This window comes from Macrosteles quadrilineatus, unplaced genomic scaffold (genome assembly GCF_028750875.1).
Source record: "Macrosteles quadrilineatus isolate MER2022 unplaced genomic scaffold, UCM_ALF_1.0 Scaffold_8__2_contigs__length_117827958, whole genome shotgun sequence".
Taxonomy (NCBI): Eukaryota; Metazoa; Arthropoda; class Insecta; order Hemiptera; family Cicadellidae; genus Macrosteles; species Macrosteles quadrilineatus.
In genome coordinates this window covers 47,033,147-47,056,879 of record NW_026542601.1, presented here as the reverse complement: position 1 = coordinate 47,056,879, position 23,733 = coordinate 47,033,147, and the positions used below count along the sequence as shown (strand labels likewise).

The following is a 23,733-nucleotide window of genomic DNA, read 5'->3' as shown; positions in this document are numbered from 1 at the left end:
AGTTACTATAAATAATGTTTATCATGTCAATAGGCCTTTATTCAATCTCACACTAGGTTACCAAAAGACGATTTACTATTGTTTATGACACTTGGATACATTTAGTATAAGGCCCTGCTAACTAATACAATACATTTTGATACGACGTAATTTTGCATATACATAAATCTTGCATAATTAATTTTAAATGTCTTTAAATAACAGTAAGAAATACTAGGCCTACAAAAGCAATAGTATAAAAGAAATAGGATCTGGGTTGAATAATACGTATGTCCTCTTTCTGATATGTACAGCCATTGCAACACAAAATTCACACAAATGTACACAAAATTCTTTTAATTGTATACCATCTTTAATATTTAGAAACAAGCCGTATAAATTCCCTAAAAGTCTTGTAGCTTACCACCTGTACAGTGTACAGGGTATCGACTGGTGACGTCATACTTGCGTGCTCGTTATCAGACACGTGTTTGCTATCAGTGTTGCCAACTTTGACTAGAATCCGCTAATTTCCCTTTAAGTAATCTTGTGGTAATTTAATCGTTTAATTTATAAATTGATTGACTAACTACCATTAAAATTTAAAATTTAGTAATAACGAATTCGCGATCCGAAAGTGTTGTAGTTTGAAACTAACATGTGTTTTAAGACATAACCTAGAAAGTACATAATTAGAAAAAAGTTAATTTAAGTCAACATTTGGTTTAACATTGAGATATTTTTCTCCAAGATATAGAAAGATTTCTTCTCGTCTGAGAGAATCGCCGTTTAAAATATATAGTTAGGACTGATAACGCTTTAGATTATCTTTTATTAACGAGCACAGTAAATAATGCCGAATGCTCTGTTTTAATTATTTTTCGCAACTAATAATAAATGTTAGATAGCCTATCTCAACAATTCTTTAACAATCAAATGTGTACCGGTATGTACAACTATGAATATAGAACTTATGTACTATATATTAGCCGTTATATAGTGAACCCTAGTTTAGTTATCATCATAATCGTTAAATGTAAACAAACGTCCAAAACGCGTTTATCCTATTTACACCGTACTCACCAAGACCGCTTTTGAAAGTGCCGTTCGAATTCGACAGCCTTCTCGAAATCGGCTTGAGCACGCTTCCACAGCCGCACAGGTTGTTCGGCAATCCCTCACTTCTCTTCATGACGAGACACAAGACACAAGGCACGTTGAAGGCAATATGACGGATAGGTTACTTACAGACAGCTGTGAGCTATTGCATCCACCTACCCAGTGCGCATACCCAGGGCCCATGTCCATCGATTGGCCGACCTCTGCAATTGCAACTCTCCGTTTACGCGTTTAAACTTGACAGAATACGGAATAACGGGTGTGTTGCTCAATCAAATCAATGGCTATCGTGTTCGACCACAGACAGTGGACTATTAATGGTCCTTGGTTTGTGGTTGGGCTTAAACACGAGAGGAAAAGGTTAAGATTCCCGGCGGCGGCGGCGTATCCACATTGGCAGGTTTTCCAGACAATCGTATGATTTTTGAGAATTTCCTTATAGGGAAGGAGCTATTGCCGTAGGCATGGAAAGACCTAGCCCCGGGACTGGTTTACTTTTTAATTTTGGTGTCCCCAGAGATGAAAACACTATTTGAAATTGTTATGAAACCCCATGCATACAGGTTACAGGGTGTTCAAAAAGGTGGGAACCCGATTTACGTGCTAATTTCTTGGATCAAAATAAGCAAAAAGTTAATAAACATGTCCTATCTCGGTCCATTCAGCGTCTGTCTGTTAAAACTGTTTTGAAATGGGGGCTATTTTAAGTATTTTATACCAAATTCAACAAAAACAATTAATTTGGTAAAACATACAAGTAACATAAAATTTACTTAGTTTTTGAAATATTATATCCTTGCAACTTCAGTACCTAAAAGTCAATAGTGATGATGACACCCCTAGCTCTGTCATAGCCAGATTAGGCTTAAACAAGAACTATTTATTTGAAGCCTGATCAAGAACAGCTGGGTTCAGTTTCAAACCAAATAGCTAACTGAATCTCATTATTGAACCAGCAGCGTCCCTACTATTGTTAGGAGACCTACATAGGATCGTCAGTATTGTTTTGTTTGGTAGGATAGTCACCGTAGGATGTCGAATACAATTTCCGTCCAGGAGAGCTGTGATAAGCAGGTTGTCTGTATCGCACAGGACACTTATCACTGAGGCACCGCAATATTTAAAGGAAAAACTTAAAGCGAGGTCGGCCGTGAGAGAGCGCAGAACTAGACAGGACTTGTTGCTTGACATACCAAGGGTTGTTCTTGATGCTGGTAGAAGGGGGTTTTCTTACTTCGGGCCGGCTCAGTACAATGCACTTCCTTGTACACTAAAAGCACTGTCTTACAAAAAATTTAAAACTAGCCTGAAGAATTTATAATTAAATTTTTATTTTGTTTTGTAGTGTTAAGAATCTTTGTTTAGTTTTAGTCCTGACCTGAGTCAATTTGTAAAACAGTATTGTTACTGAAATTAAATTCGCTCATGAATAAAGACCTTATTTATTTATTTATAGTACGGTTTTCTGCAGTAGATGTAAACGCTGTACTCTCTTCTGCGCTCTAAATCAGTTGTGAAACAGAAACTATGAATTAGTTTCAAATAAAAACTGTCGGCAACAACGGTATAATTTGTGCAGTAAGGAGTATCAATGAAATAAATATAATAGGTATTTAAAATACTTTATCCAACAAAAAAAGTGTACGTGAATACAAGCAATGCAATATATTTCTACAGTACAAAATATCACTCATGTTTATGCTTATATTTATACCAAACTGACAAATCAATAAAGCACATTCATATTATTGCTAAAATTCCAAATCATCTTTGCAAATAAATGTGAACCGAAAGGAGTCAACCAGAATGAAATTCATAAAATCATTATCTCTTATTATTATAAGAAAATATTATTTAATTTTAAACGCAAATTTATTAGATAGAATAAGAGTTATTTTTTAAATTTTGACTATACTCAGAGATTAGAGTTAAGAAAGTTCTAAAACCAAAATTTACCTGGACAAAAACTGGGATTTCATTATTTACGAGTAATACGTATTACGAGTAATAGGTACTCTAAATATGAGAAAAAATTCCAAAAATAAATTAAATGGGCTTTAAGAATTGCTTATTTTGAAATAAACAAAGGAAAAAGCCTTCATAACTTCCTTCCCATGGTGTTATGTATTTTATTAAATCTTTTACTCTTAAGATAAGCCACTTATTGAAAAATTCAAACAAATATTTTATTGTCTTGTAAAACATTATCAATCTTGGCTGAAGGTTTGAAAACTGAAACCATTCTGGAAAAAGTAAAAATCATTTTACGCTGAAACTTGGCAGAAAATTCACAAAGAATGCCTTAAGATCACAAATACAACTATTGTTTAGCTCTTAAAGCAAACAGTTAAGTTAGTACAAGGATTCACAGGTACAGTGAGGAATCCTATAGGAAATGAGTATTAGTGATAGCTTAGAAATACGATACAACACCTATAGTTGGTTACTCATGTTCAAAACAGTTAATGGTAGTTAAATATGATATGTAGCTTTTAAACACATGCTGAAAAATATAAATTACAAAAAAAGGTGGTAGCTTCTTCAAATCTTCCGGATAGAAAAGGGAAATAGTTATTTGATTAACTAGTGTGCGAAGTGGCACTTTGCTGCACATGAGAGAAAGGTTTACGCACAAGCCGCAGGCGAGTGTGGAAGGTTTCTCGAGGGCAGCAAAGGCACTTTGCGCTCGTGTTACACATTATATTTCTTCTACAGTTACTATAAAGTATAGAATTAATTAGTTCTTCAAACACTTAACAAGGTTAGGTTAAATTCAAGCTTTGAACAAAATGGGAAACACTGGGACAGCTGATCGTAGTTGAAGTATCTTTTACATGTTCTCAAGTTATTTTAACAAGCGTACACATATTACATGCCTAATAAAGCACACGGTTTTGTGTTTTTTGGTTGGAATACTGGAGTGCGGCAAAAGTAAATGCAGCAATTAGCTACTTTATGTGTCAGTACAAGAAAGCCCACTTTTGTCAGGTAACTGTAGGGAAAAAATCACTGTCCAGTTTTTAAATTTTTACATTTTGGTTGGAATAAAACAAACCCTGTATGGATGGAAAAAGGAAACCTGTAAAGGTGTTGTTATGTTAAGCAGTTCGTTTAAGAGGTGCAGAAATATTTATAACCATTAGTTCAGAAGCAAATACAACTTTTACAAGTGGTACATAGTTGGTAATAAAGAAACCACCGTTATTAATAATGAAAATAGAGATTATCTAGGTTCACAGACGGTTAGAACAGTACAACACCATAGAGAAAGATTTTAAAGATCAACAATACAACACTTAGTCAGCACTTGAACATGTTTAAGACACAACATATTTTAGGAATTGACTATTTTATAGGCTACTTGATACTACACAACATCAATATATTATCACAAATATTACAATATCATATTCTGGGAAATTAATAGATTCTATCTCCAAGCTAGAGAAAATGTAATGCTTAACATCTAGGCAAACACCTTTTGATATATAATAATTGACTTAAACATCAGATAATGGTCCAGAATAAATGCACTGGGTGTTGAGTCTATTCAAAAAATCAACATATCTTTCGTGTGTATAGGATAGAAAATATTTAACATCTTAATGGCGTATTATGTACATTATAGAATTCTTGATAAATGAGAAACTGTGCGAAAAACTTGTATATTTAATAAATATGTAAATACCTTTTAAAATAATTGTTTTTCCAAGAGTGACTAACCATTATTCTATGGTTTGGATGAAAAACTATTAACCTCTCTCCCCCAAATAACTATTAACCTCTCTCCTCCCAAATAACTACCAACCTCTCCCTCCCCCCAAATAACTAACAATTTCTCTCTTCCGAAAAACCATCACTTCCCTCCCCCGAATAACTACCAACCTCACTCCCCCCAAATAGCTACTAACCTGAAACCAACCAACGTGAAAACATCCAAGCGATAGATCGAAGACCTGTATAGGGGAATCCACTATAGCATCTGTATCTTTGTCACAATTAAACTTTGAAGTGTTTCAACTATTAAAAAAAATGCTATCACCCAACTATTTAAGTGTTGTGGTAGATCTTCTCCTAAATACATATTGTGGTATACACTCCCGATGCAACTATTTTAAAAACCAAGCAACATTTGACTCTGAACATACCTCTCCAAAATTTATCATCAGTTAACACTCATAACTCCATGATCTAGATTTCAGAGTGTGAATGCCTTGCGGTTTGCTTGTGATGCGCCATGGGCCCAAGAGATTATTGTGCCCCTTAAATGTTTCTTTTTCTTACTCCCCAAGCAAACCTAAAACCTCTTGCATCCCTGGGTCGATCCATTTTCACCATTTATAAAAGCGACCCGAGTGTGATGATACCTCTGAAACCTTGTATGGGGTAGGATCCATAACAGGTGCTGCAAGGAGTAACAAATCGGGGGTTGCCGTTACAAATCAATAGACTATAAATGTCAACACCAGAAATCTCATTGATAGTAATGGGAGCAAACTAAGTTAAAATTATAAAGGTAAACAATAGTGAATAAATAAACATAAAAGATGTTAAAAGAAAATTATATTTGTAAAAGATAAAGAAATGAACAAAATTAAACAATACAAAATAGAACAAATCAACCTAATAATACAAATAAGTAGATATAAGTACAAATAAGTAGATAATATCAACATTGAATATGTACACTACTGCTTAGTATAGAACTCATTGAACAGGGAAATATAAGGACGGAAAAAGTGTCATTTAAACTGTCATAGTCATGATATTAGCGTAAAAATTAATTATTGGAACCAGCTGATTCGAACCAATCAAACTAAACATTCTTATCATTGTGTTATTGTTTCAATTGGACCTTTTTTACATAGAACAATTAATTAGAGATGTTGCTAAATTGTGACAAAAAATACCTTAGCTATGACAAACGGGTAGAAATGTCATTGGTCCATTTTCCTGTAGTCTACTTTAGTTTGCAAACATGACCCAGTCCATTAAGCTTTCTAATTCACTAATGAGTTGTTCTACCTAAGTAATGTATATAATCAATTATTTATTATTTAAAATAAACAAACTATTATCAAATAAAATCATTAGTTGGTAAGCATGTTATACATACATTTTGTTTAAGACAATGTGTAAACATGATTTGCATCTGATGGGTGTGTTAACTATTCGCTTAACATAAAAAACTCATGTTTTATCCTGACTAAGTAATCATAATTAATTGTTAATTCCAGAGTGATAATTGACTATAACAATATGTCTTTACAATCATAACATTTTATAAACTATAAGAAAAAATTTATAATGAGATATAATTACAAAATACTACTTTCAAACAGTATATATTTGATTTATATTTAAAACAACCAACTACTTGATATAAATTTCTCCAAATATAAACACATGTAGATATATATATTTATTTAGTACACTTTAGTAGTAGATACTAAATATACTTGGTGTAAGAACAATATACTGTACACATATTGACGGGAGAATAAGATATTTCTTACCTCTTGTAATCTTCTCTAGTAACCAATTTCATAGTTTTTGATCGTTTATTTCAACTTATCCCAGTTTGAACACCCAGTGCCGGATTTAGGGTACTTGCGGCCCTAGGCCAAATTACTTGGGCGGCCCTCCCCCTGTGGTGAAAATTCCTTGCGATCGCAGAAATAATCTTGAATATTTCCAATGCATCAACAGGACATCATCGATAACCGTGATCGTGGATGAAATCGTGGGCATCCCTCCTAAATCATATCAAAGCCATCATAGGTAATCATTACCGCGGCAAAATCATGAACTTTTCCCGCAGGCTGCTACAAAGGTGCATCATCCTTGATACTCGCGACCACGGCGAAATCGTCATCACATCCCGTGAGCTGTAACCTTGAGGACATCATCACCGTCACCCGCGACAGCAGTGAAATCGTGAACACCTCGCGCATGCCGCAATCACGGGGACGTCATCACCATCAACCGCGGCCGTGGCAAAGTCGTGTTAAATAATCTCCCGTGGACTGCGATAATGAGGACACCATCATTGACACCCCCAGCCCCAGTAAAATTGGGAAAATTTCCCGTGGGCCGCAATCACGGACATCATCGACCTTCGCAACCGCTGCGAAATCGAGAACATCTTCCGTGGGCCGCAATCACGAGGACATCATCATCGACACCCACGGCCGCGGAGAAATCAAGAACATCTCCTGCGGGCCGCAATGACGGGAACATCTTCTTCAACACTCGCGACCGTGGCGAAATGGTGAACTTTTCCCACAGGCCACAATCACGGACATCACCGACCTTCGCGACCGCTGCGAAATTGAGAAAATCTTCCGTGGGCCGAAGATGCATGTATCATCGACACCCGCAACCGTGGTGAAATATTGAACATATCCCGCGGGCCGCAATCACGGGGACGTGTTCACTTTCACCCGCGGCCGCGGCGAATTCGTGAACCTCTCTCTCGGTCCACAATCACGGAGACATCATTATCGTCACCTGCGATCGCGGCAAACTGATGATTTAAAAAAATGATTCTTATCTAAAAATTTTTTTTCAATCCTCTGCGGTCCCCTTTTGCTTGCGGCCCTAGGCCGCGGCCTAATTGGCCTCTGAGTGGTAAATCCGGCACTGTGAAAACCTTTTAAACACAAAATGAGTATGTTCTGATTATTAATTTCTTATGTAGGCCTAACCAATTACAACTACCTAATGGAAGTAACGGAGAAATTATTTTGTTTGTTTAGTATTTAAGAAAACATTCTCAAATTGTGAATTTTATATTCAGTATTTTTGAACTCATATATATATAAAATTTAAACAAATGGAGTTTTTAGCCTCTGGGAACATCAAAATAAAAAAGTATATCGGTCCTGGGTCTAGGTCTTTCTGTGCCACCTACAGTAATAGCTTCTTCCCTATACAGAAATTTGCTATAACTATGTCAATGTAACCAAACAAATGGATTTAAAAAAATATTTGGGTCTAGATTGTTGAAGTTGAACAAAATTATGTGCCCAATGAAATGAACTCAATGCAAGTTTAGTGAGGTTGAAGAAGAATAAAGAAGGTAAGATTAAGATTGACCAAGTACAACAATTTAAAACTGAAAATTGAACCTTCCGGCATACATAGAATGATAAACAACAATATCTTTGGTTCTGAAACATATGACAGCCATCATGAAAATCAAAGCGTGTAATAACAAATATCAATTAGTAATCAAACAAAAAAACCTTTGTAAACGAAGGTTTTTCGGTCGACAGTATTAATAAAGCTCAGAAAAATATAATTACAACAGATATAATACAAGAAAAATATACAGAATATTCAATACAACTTAAGATCTAGTTATAAATAAGCGTTAAAAAGGTAGTAATACGAAATAATGTTCTTGCACTTGAATCGCTTGCTAAGATTGAACTTTAAACTAAATAACAATACTGATTAGTCAGAACAAAACATTATTTAATGTCTACAAAAGAGTTCACAACATCGGTTCAATTGGTCAAATTAAAATTCTTTCAATTTTAATGAAATAGATATAGAAGAAAAAACTACCAACATAAATTTTATCTAGTGGTGAGGGTTTGGTCTAGATACAGCCTAACAATTTATAAAAATAAGTATAAGGTCTTTCATCCAACCACCAATTAAGCTCAAATAATTTGCAATAGACAATAGACTTAAATCAGATAAATTATGCTCTTCTCATGGTTATGGTATGTTCATATTTATCTGTGTTTATTAATATTTTGTTATCGTTGAATTATTGTTTTGTTCTAAGAGTGAAATATAATACTGATAACACCTATAAGAACATGGAGGATCACCTAAAGAGAGTTTTAAGGTAGATTTTTTAAGTATCTAAAGTCAGTGATGATACACACAGAAAACTTATTTATCAAATTGTACACTATGTTCACTGATCCAGTGCAGCAAAAAGTGCAAGAACTCTATTGGCTTAATAAAAACATTTGTTTCAAAATCAATCATGTAATGTCTTTTATTTGGTTAAATATAAAAAACCGTAAATATCAGATTTGATCCGTTATTGTAATTTAACTAATTGCATAACACTCATAACATATTAGTAGTATAACAACAAAAATAAACAACAAACTCGTAACAATGTTAACCTAGAAGAAATGCTGTGATGGTAAGCGAGAAAAACACATTACCACATAAGAACTGAATGGCAAAAGCTTACAAACTGAGAATCTTTTAAGCAACATAAATGCATTTAGGCGATTAAAGTTTGAGATTATTTATTAGAAACTATTACGTTTTACTTTGACTTAACTTTGTGGCACTGTATCAGATTCATTAAAGGGATCCATTTAGAACAACTACACTCCTCTTCCACCCCTTGATTTGATCCAGAATTTACTATGACAATATTAATTGTATGTTGTGTTTTTAAAACAGCCGGGCTTTGAAAGCATTTTTAATAAACTAACGTTCAGCAAACTTAATAATCTTGTAATCAATTTTAATGTTACCGACAAATTATGACTAGTAATTCAAAGAATGTCTGATTACTTTTCCTGAAACATCTACACTAAACTCCAGCAAAACTTAAGGCTAGTACTCACTAGGACACCCGGTTGCTTATCAACCGGCGATCTGGTTGACGAGCGACCAAATTGCACAAATATCGCCGTGTGTGTACGTGTCTGTCAATTTGGTTGACGGCGATTTGTAGGTTGCCAGGCAACTTTTTGGTTTTCGGACATGTATCGAAAACCTGGGGGTTTCCGATCAACCATTTTATCGCCAGGCAATCAGATTTCTCAAAAAACTAGAGTGTGTACGCTTCAGCGACCAAGTTGATCAACTAAAGACGGCTAGCGCATGCGCAGTTCAACGAAAAATGAACTGACGAAACAAAACCATGCTAAAATCTCAATCTGCCGTCCTTTTTTTCTATGTGAGGTGTCACGGGTGTCACTGGTTGCTTAGTATGACGGAAACTGTCATCTGACATAAGTAAATAGTTCTTAAAATCTTGAGGATTTTAAGTCGAAAAGCTCGTAGGAGTGCCAATGTGGCTGGCTGTAACTATTTCTACTTTAAAGCCAACCTTTAACCCAAAATCTTCTAAACAATTTCTTTCTTCTTCTCTACTTCCCACAGTTTTTAATATAATCAAAACTTCGGCAGCTATTTCCTCTCCGTCGGGGGCATGGTGTTGTCATTGAGGTTCACACTTTGATAGGCTTATGCGTGAACCAGAACAAAACAAATTGTCTATCCCCACCAAATTTTGATTGATTTCCAGCTTGGTTGAAAGTGCTAGGTATCCTAGTGTGTACCACCCAGCAATAAAACGTTCAATCATCAACTTAGTCGCTCGTCAACCAGGTCGCCGGTTGATAAGCGACCGGGTGTCCTAGTGAGTACTAGCCTTTAAGTTCTGCCAACTTAATGGCCTTTTAAACTGTTATACTTAGAAAACGTACCATGTTGGGAGTAAATCATTTCCTGTTAACTTACCTATATTGTCAGAAAATAGCAAATACTAAAAAAAGTGACATAACCATTAAGTAGATAAGAAATCATAAAGGCCACACAGTCATTTGATTTGACAAATTATCGTACAACGTAGGAAATGGTAATCCCCACTTCTATACATAATTAATTGGAAATATACTGTAGTTATGTTAAACAAACATTACAACTAAATCAGCGGATTAGTGCAACCACATAAACTCAACCATACGCCCGTTTTTCGACCAGTATTGGTCTAGATTCCTTATTCTTATGTTGTTGGACAATGATGAGTAGGAAATGTGTTATGATGCTGGGTACTTTTCAGTTGTGAGGTTGGTCACTCTAGTACGCAGGTGAGGTGACAGTGCTGGTTGTCTTCTGGACGTGACGCTCGCCTTGTGCCAAGTCCCCACTTACCACTCCTTGGTACTTCAACCATGCATCATAGCCGTAGCACACCATGGCGCAGAATCCGAAAAACTGCAAATACAACCACTTAGTATTGTGCTACCTCAATAGGTATTGTGCTACATCAGAAAATAGTTGCCAACATGTGTACATGAAAAAAAATTTGGTGGGTATTTTACATATGACCTAACTGTGCATGATTTAAAACCACAAATGACCAGTTAAATAAAAGTAGACTTACAATGATGCAAAAAACATAATCATTCTGAAAAGAAGTGCAGTCATCTAAGGATGACGGGGATGAATAAAGCTTGACGTCAAAGAAGAGATGTGACTTATTAAGTATCAGAGAGGTCATTTAGAAGACGTTAAAGAACAAGGGACTTTCATCTTTGATATCAGTAATATTTTAATTAAATAAATACAGTCAGAAATAAATATCTTCACTTGCTTGGCTTTGTAATAAATCAAGGATATTACAACAAAACGACACATATTTCAGTGAAACTGTGGCCAGTTTAAATTAATAGTTTTAGGACGCTTGCTCAGTAACGGGTCTGTAGTCGGCAATCGACTGTGCTGCTGTTGGTCAGGACATCGTCAAAATAGTATAAGGTCGGAAAGCACCGCTTATTCGCAAGCTTTAAAAAAAAAATACAAAACATAATGTTAACTATTGAAAAAAAATATAATTTTTATCACTAAATACACTAATTAACATGCTCTTTAATATGGTGTCCCAACTATAATTGTTCATAGTGCCAGTCATTTTATATTTTAGGAGAAAGATTGCATTTCTTTATGGGAAATGTAAGAAATGAGATATTTTATATTCGGCTTATAATTTAAAAGTATGATTTTTATACTGTACAGTCTTAATTCTACATACATTTACAAAGTTATGAGAGTGTTGAAATAATTTTTGAAAAACAGATAGACCAGAAATCGAGGAATTATAATTATGCTCTACATGTTAAAGTGACGGCCAGTGCCGGCAGCCGAGAATCTCTGTCCTCTCTGGCATCTTAAGGAAAGAATGGGTTTATGAGGTAACTCACCGCTGCGACTCCCAATGCTGCAGAAACGCTCATGAGGCCGGCGACCATGGTAGAGGCAATCAGGTAGAACACTGTCCATAAAGCACAGAACCCAAGCTCCTACACAAACACTTTTCTCATTAGCTTCATAATATTAGTATTAGACAACATTTATTATTACAAGGGAATATGGAAACGTAAGCAGATGTATTTTAACCCAAATATGAATGAAGGATAAAATGGAATGAGATACCTGTGAATCTTTGTCAAGGATTAAGACTGGATTTTTCTTTGGCAGGACTATTTATTATAAGCCCAAAGACATATAACAAAGAAATTCTTAAGACAAACAAATTGAGGAAACCTGAATTAGATTTAGATTTAATAAATCTCCAAATGTAGGTCTACACATTAATTTACGTTTTGTTTCTTTTCTAGCGTATTCTAAATATGATACAAAGTGTAATTTTAATTATTTCCCTACTTTTAAATTCATAGAAATATTATTGTTAACTCAGTTAAAGTTAATAACACAACTTACTTATACTTACTATTTTGAGCCATGGAATGTTGAAGAACTTTTCAACTATGTGAAACAGATAGAAGGCCAGTAATATCCCACTGAACCAGAACGCAAAACCTGCGATTGAGTCAAAGAAGCTGGCTTGAGAGTAGACTGCAGTGCCTGATATCGCAATTGTCATGAACCCAAGGAAATTTAGGGCCTGAGGAAAGTAAGTTAATGGTAATTAAATAATATTAAGAACTAGACCCTAGGTTACTTCTTAGCCAAAATCATATTAAATATTCAGACAATTTACTAATTAGAAAACTATAAAAAAAACTATTCAACAACCGGAATGATGCTGCTGATTTAAATTAAACTTCAACAAAATATCCCATTATTATTTACTCTTAACAGGTAAAAGAAAAAAGTAATTTGTTTAGTAAATTTGTAAAAATAAATAATGCTTAACAATTTACCCTCCAACATTTACCCTGCTTACCTACCCTCCAATTAAAAAAAATAATTAAAAAGAAAATACTTAAAAAAGCACAATAAAAAATAATATAGAACCATGACCAGCGATATTATTAATCTAAACAAATCAGTTTTCCATATCAATAGAAAAACAAATGAATTTTCTTAATCATAAAGCAATAAAAAGTATCAACATGTCCATTTAAACTATAGGCTACAATATAGTGTTTATCGATTACCATATTCAAAGCCTGATCATCACAAAAATCGGTTAACCATTATATTGTAAGTTCATCGAGCGACCACAGCTGAAGTGTTTCCTTACGTGAATAAATTAACTCTTCTGCTACTTGACCATGTGCACCATTCTCACTCAGTTAACTTACCTATAGGCATTTCTCAAAGACAGTTTGTAATTACTATATTCTATTAATGAGAAAATATGTTGTGTAAACAACTAAACATTACAGGTGAGAAAGAAATAGGAAATATACTAGGCTAACCAAGTTCTCGTTGTTACCTACTATAATTCTTGTTTCATTTTTTCAATTTATATGTGTTCCCTAGATGCAATTCACTTCTGCCACAGAAAACATACTACTATAACCCAGATTGCCAACCGCATGGTAAAAAGCATTAAGTGTTTTGAGAGAGCTTTGCCTGTCAATCGTAGGCAGCGCCACCAGCGTTGCCATGCACTCAGCATAGCAACGCTGGTGGCGCTGCCTACGATTGACAGGCAAAGCTCTCTCAAATCACTTAATGCTTTTTACCATGCGGTTGGCATTCTGGGTTATAGTAGTATGTTTTCTGTGCTTCTGCTCTCCTAAAGTTCAAGACAGAACTAACTTAACTTGCAGGTTTAAATATTTGACATCTTGGAAGGAATAAACTTAGAAGAACCATGGGTACAAGCATAGGACCTGAAGTCAGGTTTGATGACCAACAATTATAACAGGTTTTGAAACCTTAAGTTACTTACAACTTGGGCAACTTTCAGCATCCCCGGCAATGTTCGAAGGTACAGAGGATCATAACGGATGTCTGTCTGCACAGTTGTACTCGTTGCAGTCATGGTTGTTGTTGTAGTATGCTGACCCGGAAAACCTTGGTCTGCCATGGTTGTTCCTGGATTTAGAACCGAACATAGCTTTTATGATCTATTACAACTTAGGTTATCAATGACTTGTGATCATTATACCCTAAACCAGTCAATCGTAATAGGTAATAGGCCTACTTAACATTTACCGTACCTAAATGTTACTTAAAATAACTTATGTAGGTACTAACTTAAATTATCACACAAATTTGTAATTATAAGCTTATATAACTTATATAGGTAGGGCCTATCTTGGCTAAGTTAGGTAAAAAGTTCAGCCTGATTTAAAAGTTACCTACCTATATAAGATTTTAGCTATAATTTGAGCATAATGCCTGTTCTACCTCTGTAACTTACATATTTTAGTAAGAGTAGGCCAACCTTATGGGCCAACAGGCAATTGTGTTTAAAGTGCATGGTAAGTTAAGTAACAGTGTGATTGAGTTCATCTCGAAACGAATCCATTTTATGAATCTGTAGAATTTTATGATGCTCTGAAGGCTGGCCATTGTTTTAATTTGTAATTTTTATCTATGTATGGCCTACTCAGGTATGTGCCACAATTTCATTTTTTTGTTTTTTTCCCATAACTGCATGGTTTGCCGCTTTGCTGTGTGAGATTAAACAATTTCAGCATGGTTTGCAATGGTTAACATTTAGGCTAATTTATATATAGGCTACATAATTTGGTTTTGATTTATATATAGCATAGTTTTGACGTTACCGGTACATACCTATTGTATTTTATTACTGAATGGGATAGTAAATCTCTTGAATATCTCTTGAATCTTAACCATAGAGGACGGTTTACATACGTATGCCGGCCTCGTAAAAACCTCACATCTCTTTCTATCAGAGAATTTATCAGGCCTAGACATACCTATGAGGATGAACTAAGTGATCACAAAAGAAATCATAGGGTAACTTAAGTTAGGCAACCTACTGTGTTTGGGCTTTGACTATTAAGTAATACAACTAGACATTCCGTTCCATCCCCATGTTAAATTTGTAAGTTAGCCAGGTTTTTATCAAAATTGTCGTAGTTGATGTGAGCCACCTACAGATTACGCTGATCTAAATTACTAAATTCTGTCTAGTAGGCCTACTAAACTTTTTTACCGAGTCAAATTTAGGGAATGACTTATGGTGAGCTATAGCAACTGTTATGACTCGACAACCTGGTCAGCAACAAAAAATAAGGTATAAAATAGAATTTTAGACACTAGGGCATTCTGTGACTGGCTCACACAACTAAGTTACGTTATGATGGGATGTCTACTTCAGTATTCAATAGTCAATGGTTTGGTTTGGGGTGGCCGAGTAAGTTACAGAGACAAAAAAATAGTGATAAAAAGTTATTTCCTTCAATCCCTAGGCACAGTAGGCTAGTGGTAGGCTAATAAATCTGTAGAAGCAGAAGCCTCTACTGAATTTACTATATTTTGTATTGTCCATAACTTAATCGTTTAAATTGCAAGTAGGTGGGTGTCCTAATATTTTAAGTTGGCAAGTTATGCAATTTAAAATTTAAACTTATAGGCCTAGCCTAGAAATGCGTACTTTTTTAAAATTGAATTTTCTAGCGTTAATGTAGATTATTAATTTCTAAGGATGGGGAATGAGGGATTGCAAAATCATCATCGCTTAAAATAGGAACACAATACTACAGTAACACGCCTACTTAGGAGTGGGAGTGTCAACTTTCTTTCAAATATAAATGTACTAAACAAATAAGCTTTATTTGAGAGAACAGATTTCTTTAGTTAAGCCTAATCTGATAAGAAATATATTTCATTTTACTAGGCTAAGATTAAATGTATTTTCTTACCTTATGGGGGTTTATTATTGATACAGAAAGAATCTCAAAATAAAAATATTTTGAGTAGAAACTTACAGACGACGTCCACAACGACAAGAAATACCCAATCAAACCACTTAACAACACTATTATCATAATTCATGAAACAACTTGACTCCAATCCACTACACTGCACATAATTTTATGGCCAACACTGTAGTATCATTGATTATATATAGTCATCATATCCCTTGGAGATGTATAACCAAGGTTAAATGGATGTAGGTAAAATGTGACTAACTTACTTCAGATTCGGCATACTAAAACACAAGTGACCCAACACAAGTAGACTTCCGACTTCCCATCCCATTGTCAAAATTTATAGCTCGGTTTTTATCTCTATTTCATATTGGTGACAATAATCACTAGTGTCAACGTATTTGTTCTATTATTTTAGACCTATTTTCATGATCCCAGAGGAACCCGATCCAGAGCTGTCTTCAGAAGGAGGTATCAGCCCACGAACTATACCCTTCACCACGGAATCTCCAGACTGCTGAGATTTAGCGAAGACGTCTGCCCACACTTGGATTTCTTTGGGCCATCACCAGCATCCTTCAGACGTGATGTCCAGAGGCTGCTCTACTGACACCTCTCCGCTCTCTATCAGTGTTGGTTATTTGGTGGTGCCTCTAAAGGGCCACATGCTGGGTGCCGGGAAGTGCTGATTCGTGTCAAGTGATGGGATTTGTGCTCTTGGAGTTCCTTGGTGGTGCCATTAGAGGGCCACACGCTCAACAGTGTTAGGTGATGAAATGTCTTGTTGTCAGCATTCTATCAAAAAGTTTTTCTCCCTCCGGATCCATCCTTTTGTTATATAGTTTTGTTTTTATGTTACGTTAGCTTTTTCACAGTTTATGTTGTTATCTATTGCCATAATCTATTATTGTTATGTATAGTAAATTTATTAATGTTAATTATTTACAATGTTGTAATTTTGATGATTACTGATTGTTATTTATGTTAATTATTCACACTTATTGTTATTGTAGTTAATTATTTACACTGTTTCTTGTTATTGATGTTTATTATTCACACTGTTTCTTGTTATTGTTATTGATGTTAATTATTTACACTGTTTCTTGTTATTGTTATTGATGTTAATTATTTACACTGTTTCTTGTTATTGTTACTTTTTTCACAATGTTGTAACTGTTGCAATTTTACTCAAACTGTCCACCACCACCACCAAACTTCTTACTCATTTATTGATGTTTTCTATTGTATTATCTTAATTGTTGCATGTAAATCGTGTCAATGTATTATTTTGTAAAATGGCGATTGCCGTCGGAATGAATAAATAAAAAATAAAAATTATTGCTTTTGTTGTTATTAGATTTCTCATCCTTATGGAACAGCTAAAGCGAATTGTATTGTTAGCAGTTCTGTCCTAGGAGGATTAATCCTCCTAGGTTCTGTCCGGTGATAAACTGAGGCGATCCATTCCAAAACTCACTTTATCAATTTTTTCGAAATTGAGTTATTGGTATCACTTATCACTGCATTCTGCAAAAAGGCGCATTTATTTGTTATAAAATACCGTGTCAAAACTTGTGTAATCCTACTTTAATGTTAAAAAGTGTGTGTCATTTCCAAAACTCACTTTATTTCGGTTGTATCATTCGAAAACTCACACTATCATTGTAATCTAAAATCTCATCATCATGTCATTTCTTATGCACCCATAAAATGTTTTCTTTTGTATCTGGTTGCATGTATGTCACTTTTCATGTATTATTTTGTATGATGGCGATTGCCGTTGAAATGAATAAATAAATAAATAATGTATTGATAAGTAATTGAGTTTGCTAAGTTTCATGCTTTTATATAAGTTTACCCAGATATATTTTTGTTTGTTAGCCTGCCTTCGGTAAAGTCGGTATCGTCGGTATATTGTAGTCTGCTGCTTTACGTACGTTTATGTTATTGTTTTTCTCATTTCCTTTTCATTCAGACAGTTGACAGTTGACAATGACAGCTGATTCGGGTTGGAAGATTATGAGGATATGACAATTTGACGTAATTTTATCATTACACCTTTTATTTTGTGGTTATTTGTATCAAATTTAATTAAACTAAAACTACAAACTAGGACTCGTAACTGGGCGGTCGGCACAACACTTGACCGCTGTCGGTCAGAAATCACAACATCGATGATAGGCTTATTGTAGGCCCTACCCACAGTTTTTTCATTAGGCCGCCTACTTGTAGGGTAGGCCTAAGCTTAGTTTATACTACTGTTGATAATACAATTTGGGCCTTAGGACAAGTTGTTGCTTTTGGCATGTTTATGACAACAATGTAAATCGACAACTGCCTAATAATATTTACCCAGGCCTTACTGAATAGTCCTAAGGAGTTGTAGCTCACGATGGATAAGAGCAGGTGAGTACAACACGTATTTGTCGTTGGAATGTCGTGTCCCTCATTATAACAAAAGGAAATTCAATTTGGGTACAGTTTCAACTGGGCAACGCTAATATGACTGATGAAACTATCAAATTGAAAATATCGATTAATAGGGTAACCGATTTTTATCTAGCCTAGGCTAAGTATAATAAATTATAAAATTAACTGTCATAGACCTAACCTAAGTTAACTAACCAAACTTGCTGATAATGAAAAATCAAATGAAGATTTACTAATCGAATCGATAGTTTCAATTGATATTAGCAAAGACCAGTTAAGAAACTGTAGCAGGTTAGGGGATGACAGTTTAATTTTATAACCTAATTCACATAGGCCTAGGCCTAGTTAAAAATATGAATTCTAGGCCTACATAGCTTCTAGGCTAAGTTAAGTACCGTAGTCAATTGATGTTTTCAATCGATTGTTTAAATCGATATTAAGTTAGCGTAGGCCTAGCCCAGTTAAGAAACTGTATGGTACAGTTGGATTTTTTTAGCTAGAAGTGGTTAAGGTGTGGTGGAATATCTTTGAAGATGAACCTATTTGGCTGTAGTGCGATCATGTGTTCATTGTGTCAAATTTTTAGGGTACTTAAATCAAAACAAACAATCTGGCATGTTGTCAATAATTAGGCATGTTGTCAATAATTAGGCGTTTACAGGCCTTTTTGAATACTTACTCATAATGTTCTCGCCATACATTTCACTCATCTGTCGATGATATTCAATAGCTTTCACACCTTAAGAACTTAAAAATCTAATTACAGCGCGCACTTCACAGTCGGCGGCAGTCTTAATTGGTGGCACCATTTTGAATGCTTGAAACCGGATGTAAACACGGCAGATTATTCTCGAATTTCCAGCTAGGTCTAACCAATAGATGCCCAAACACAGCGCAAATGTTGAAAATGCCAATCGCAGTGCAGGAACGGAGAAATTTAAAAACGGTACTTACTTATAAAACATGTCTCGTAGATAGCCAAGAATAAATTGAGCACACACAAAAAGGAAAGATAAATACCCTCGCCTCAGAAAACCTGGAGACTAAGTGAATTTATAGTGTGATTAGATTTTCACTGAAATCTTTTAAAATAGCATTAGGTTTAACGAGTACCTAGGTTTGCTGCCAACTTACAGGGAGGGTTATAAAGTTGTTTTCTAGTAAAATATTATTCTTAAAAAGTTCTAGGCTATAAAAAAAAAATTTCAAAGTTTTATTAAAATATGCCCATAAATAAGTGGTACTTAACAGTTTACGTATTTTCATAAGTAACATTTAATATCTGGAAAACTAATAGGCCTAGGCTTCTAAAATAATACTGTATTAAGTGTAGGCTAATAGTATGGGTTTTATAAAGTTTTTTTTTTTCACCTGTCAAAAACGTATTGCTTATTTCTAGAGAAACTGCCTGTCAAAGCACCAATCAACTAACTTAGGCTAAGTTAGATGAAAGTTATAACTAACTTACCGGTACTAATGTTTAATACTAATAATTGTATTTGCAAATTTCTTATTAGCAAATTTCCCTATAGGGAAGTAATTACCGTAGGTGACACGGTAACCCGGGATCCTTTATGGGGAAATGATATAGCCTACTTTTTCATTTTGATGTCCCTAGAGGCCAAAAACACTAGGTACATGTACATATATACAGGGTGTCTCAGACCACCCGGCCGGCTTGTATAGCTCCAATATGAAAGCAAATGGAAACCTAATTGCAACTGGAACCCCCTATTTTGACCCCAAGGAATTCAGCTAAATTATTTTCAACCCCAAAAAAGCACCCCAAAGGGCAGATTTTGGGGGGTGGGGATGGTTTTTGGGAAATTTTCAAATGTAAAGGGGGGTCGTGTTATACCTCATTTTAAAGGTCCTTTAGTCCTGAGTATTTTAGTGGAAAAAGATTGAAATTATCTTCATCCCTATTTACAGGGTGTTCAAAAACGTACAAAAAATAGACCTTTGAACTACTTTTCACTGTAAAGAGGTGGAATTTCATGGGGGGTTCAAATTTTGATAACACTTTAATTGCTAAATGAGCTTTCAAAAAACTCTGGTTTCAACCCTTTTGCTATCTTTTTACTTATGTTACACATTTTCAAACTTTAAGAAGTTTCAAAAGCTGTTATCTCAAAAATTTCAAATGGCAACATGGGTTTTATTACAAACCACATTGTAGCCCTTATAATTAGCTACAAATTTTGTATTTAATGTTTTTTGGTATCTTCAATGGTTAAAGAGATATAGTGAAATTAGTGTATTTTAATGTTTTATTAAATTGTATTCAAAGTGTTTGCTGTTGTAAATGTACACCTCTAAGTCTCAATTAAAACTAATTTTGTCTAAAACAATAAAATAGTACTCACATTGTTGATCTTGGAAGATTGATAAAGGAAAGGACACAACTGCAAATATTCTTAGTTATTTTACAATTCCATGGCTCTAATAGTGCTTTAAATGAATAATTTGTTTGAATCAGCATTAATAGTCTACATACCTCTGGACTTCTACAAATGCTTAAATTGCCTTCCATTTTGTTCCATGCAAACCCCAACTCTGTTTATAGGCACGTAATACTTCTTCTCCACTATGCTACTGTATTGCTATTTTACTACTGCAGGTGCATTCACCTATCGTACAGGTCCAGTAAGTTCCTTAAAATTTGTTTTATCTGATAAAACGTGACCAGTTTCACGCACACACTCATTGATTTCATGATGATTTTTTTTTACAAGTAGCATTTGTAGACAGTATTCATTCAAAGCACTATTAGAACTTTGGAATTGTAAAATAACTAAGAATATTTGCAGTTGTGTCCTTTCCTTTATCAATCTTCCAAGATCATCAATCTGAGTACTATTTTATTTTTTTTAGACAAAATTAGTTTTAATTGAGTCCTAGAGGTGTACATTTACAACAGCAAACACTTTGAATACCATTTAATAAAACATTAAAATACACTAATTTTGCTATATCTCTTTAACCAATGAAGATACCAAAAAACATTAAATACAAAATTTTTAGCTAATTATAAGGGCTACAATGTGGTTTGTAATAAAACCCATGTTGCCATTTGAAATTTTTGAGATAACAGCTTTTGAAACTTCTTAAAGTTTGAAAATGCGTAACATAAGTAAAAAGATAGCAAAAGGGTTGAAACCAGAGTTTTTTGAAAGCTCATTTAGCAATTAAAGTATTATCAAAATTTGAACCCCCCATGAAATTCCACCTCTTTACAGTGAAAAGTAGTTCAAAGGTCTATTTTTTGTACGTTTTTGAACACCCTGTAAATAGGGATGAAGATAATTTCAATCTTTTTCCACTAAAATACTCAGGACTAAAGGACCTTTAAAATGAGGTATAACACGACCCCCCTTTACATTTGAAAATTTCCCAAAAACCATCCCCACCCCCCAAAATCTGCCCTTTGGGGTGCTTTTTTGGGGTTGAAAACAATTTAGCTGAATTCCTTGGGGTCAAAATAGGGGGTTCCAGTTGCAATTAGGTTTCCATTTGCTTTCATATTGGAGCTATACAAGCCGGCCGGGTGGTCTGAGACACCCTGTATACGTCTATAAACGCAATAAATTGAGTAAATTTTGTCAGATTTTGATGAAATTTGGGTTGAAGGTGTTAGGCGGGAAAAACCTGAGTTCGCTTACCAGCATATAATCGGACTATGAATGGGGTGTTATGGGGTAAAAATTGGTCGTTCTAATTTTTGACCCTCAAAAAAAAAAAGATTTTTCAATTTCTCTTTACACTATTTGAAAGAACTTAAAAACAAATGATTTAGTATATTGCAGTGTTTTGTGCGGTTATTAGTTCCGGAGAAAATTGAATAAATTGCAAATGTAATATTCCCATGTTATTCGTATGTAGAATAAGTATACTGTTGTAGTTTGCTTGTTTATTGATATATTTTTATCAAACTTGGTAAATTTATTTATTTTATACTAAGCTATTCATATTTTACTAAAAAACTCACTTTATTACCCTCTCTGTAGCAGCAAACCTAGGTACTTATTAAACCTAAAGTGTTTTATATTATGTTTTGTATTTATGTAGATTTACATAAAAATCCAATGTAGCATCTGGATACTGTACCGGTAAATGGAAATTTACTTAGTCTGCAGGTTTGCTGTGGCGGGGGTACTATATTAATCTTGGACGGTCTAGATGATTTTTTAAGAACAAGTATGCTTGTAACACCTAATATAACGGAGAATTATTATTCCAGGTTTTCACTTCTTCTTCTTGATCCAAACGAAATATTTTTTGAAGATTTGAGTGTATATTTTTACCAGTTTGATCAATATAATAGCACAGGAGAAAACTCTGGAAGGGAAAATCTTGGCAGACTCAGAATATGCTCAAAATCATTGGTGTTTGAACCCAAAGATGTTGTAAAGCCTTTAATAAAAATGAGATTTGAAAATTGTATGTCAATTGAAGAGTTGAAAGTGTCGGAAAAAGAAAGGTAAGTCTTTGAAGATCCATAGAATGTTAATTACAGTAGAACCTCAATAACATGATCATCAATAGAAGGTCATCTTTGATAACACGTGTGATTTTCATTTTTGTGATGTCTCATTTTGATTTTGTATTCCTCCAATTACATGTTACTGCGAATATGGATAAGACATCTAACTTGATAACAAGTCTTTGATAATCCCCATGAGAGACTTGCTAATGAGGCTCAACAGCAGGCCTATCAGTACCTACTCGAAATATCTTGGTTTTTGTTCCAAGTTGTCTTGTTGCCTAAGGAGGAAATATGGACGGTTGTGCAATACAATCAAATCAGATCAAACTCTTTATCTTAAATAATTGATACTGATATAGATTCATTGATTGCCCTTTTACATGCATCGTTGGCAATACATAATGTAATCCTACTAATATTATAAGTGAGAAAGTTGTCATGTATGTATGGATGTTTGTGACAAGTAAACACAAAAATTACTAAACCGACAGGGTTGAAATTTGGTATGATGATAGCTCACATTCCCGATTAACATATAGACATATCTCAAAAATCCTTTCGGGCTCTGCCCCAGTGGCTTACCTTATGAGTATTCATATTAAAAAGGAATTTTGTCAGTGGTTTCAGCAACTGCACAATTTGGTTCTATGATATTAAATATCAATAAAAAGTTATAAGGTTTACCATCAGGGTGCAGCACTATTATTTTTTTCATTTATGACAACAGATAGGTACCTAATTTGAACTAACTAGCAACAAAAAGCTGTGGTACACAATGAGAACTTTAGTTTTTTCTATGGTTTAGGTGCAGTGGTAGAACATTATGGCAATGGTAGATGTGCTATACTAAAG

The 23,733-nt window shown here is 34.5% G+C and overlaps 2 protein-coding genes across 3 annotated transcripts in view; one reads left to right on the top strand and one right to left on the bottom strand.

Moving 5' to 3' along the window:
• Window positions 1-10,524: 10,524 nt before the first annotated feature.
• Window positions 10,525-16,075, bottom strand: LOC128999633 (CKLF-like MARVEL transmembrane domain-containing protein 4). Of its 2 annotated transcripts, none has more exons than XM_054426230.1 (5): window positions 15,957-16,075; window positions 14,012-14,157; window positions 12,599-12,772; window positions 12,069-12,167; window positions 10,525-11,082 (listed from the first exon to the last, which is right to left on the bottom strand). In XM_054426230.1, exons 2-5 carry the CDS (start codon window positions 14,147-14,149, stop codon window positions 10,945-10,947), a joined length of 549 nt encoding a protein of 182 aa, XP_054282205.1. In that variant the 5' UTR covers window positions 14,150-14,157; window positions 15,957-16,075; the 3' UTR covers window positions 10,525-10,944. The 2 variants fall into 2 exon arrangements, with proteins under 2 accessions (XP_054282205.1, XP_054282204.1); XM_054426229.1 differs by lacking the exon at window positions 15,957-16,075 and adding an exon at window positions 14,863-15,055.
• A 1,909-nt stretch (window positions 16,076-17,984) lies between these two features.
• The window catches only part of LOC129000359 (protein FAN-like), a 55,529-nt gene continuing 49,780 nt past the window's right edge, over window positions 17,985-23,733 (top strand). Inside the window, exons 1-2 of the mRNA XM_054427323.1 lie at window positions 17,985-18,371; window positions 22,636-22,875. Of these exons, the coding sequence (XP_054283298.1) occupies window positions 18,358-18,371; window positions 22,636-22,875 (254 nt within the window). The 5' untranslated portion in view covers window positions 17,985-18,357. The remainder of the gene's footprint in view (window positions 18,372-22,635; window positions 22,876-23,733) is intronic.

Excerpts from the sequence above, each read along its gene's own strand:
- LOC128999633 (XM_054426230.1), bottom strand. The coding sequence starts at position 14,149 with ATGGCAGACCAAGGTTTTCCGGGTCAGCATACTACAACAACAACCATG. Across the intron at positions 12,773-14,011 it reads TGCTGAAAGTTGCCCAAGTT|GCCCTAAATTTCCTTGGGTT; the intron begins GTAAGTAACTTA and ends TACTTTCCTCAG. Across the intron at positions 12,168-12,598 it reads ACATTCCATGGCTCAAAATA|GAGCTTGGGTTCTGTGCTTT; the intron begins GTAAGTATAAGT and ends GTGTTTGTGTAG.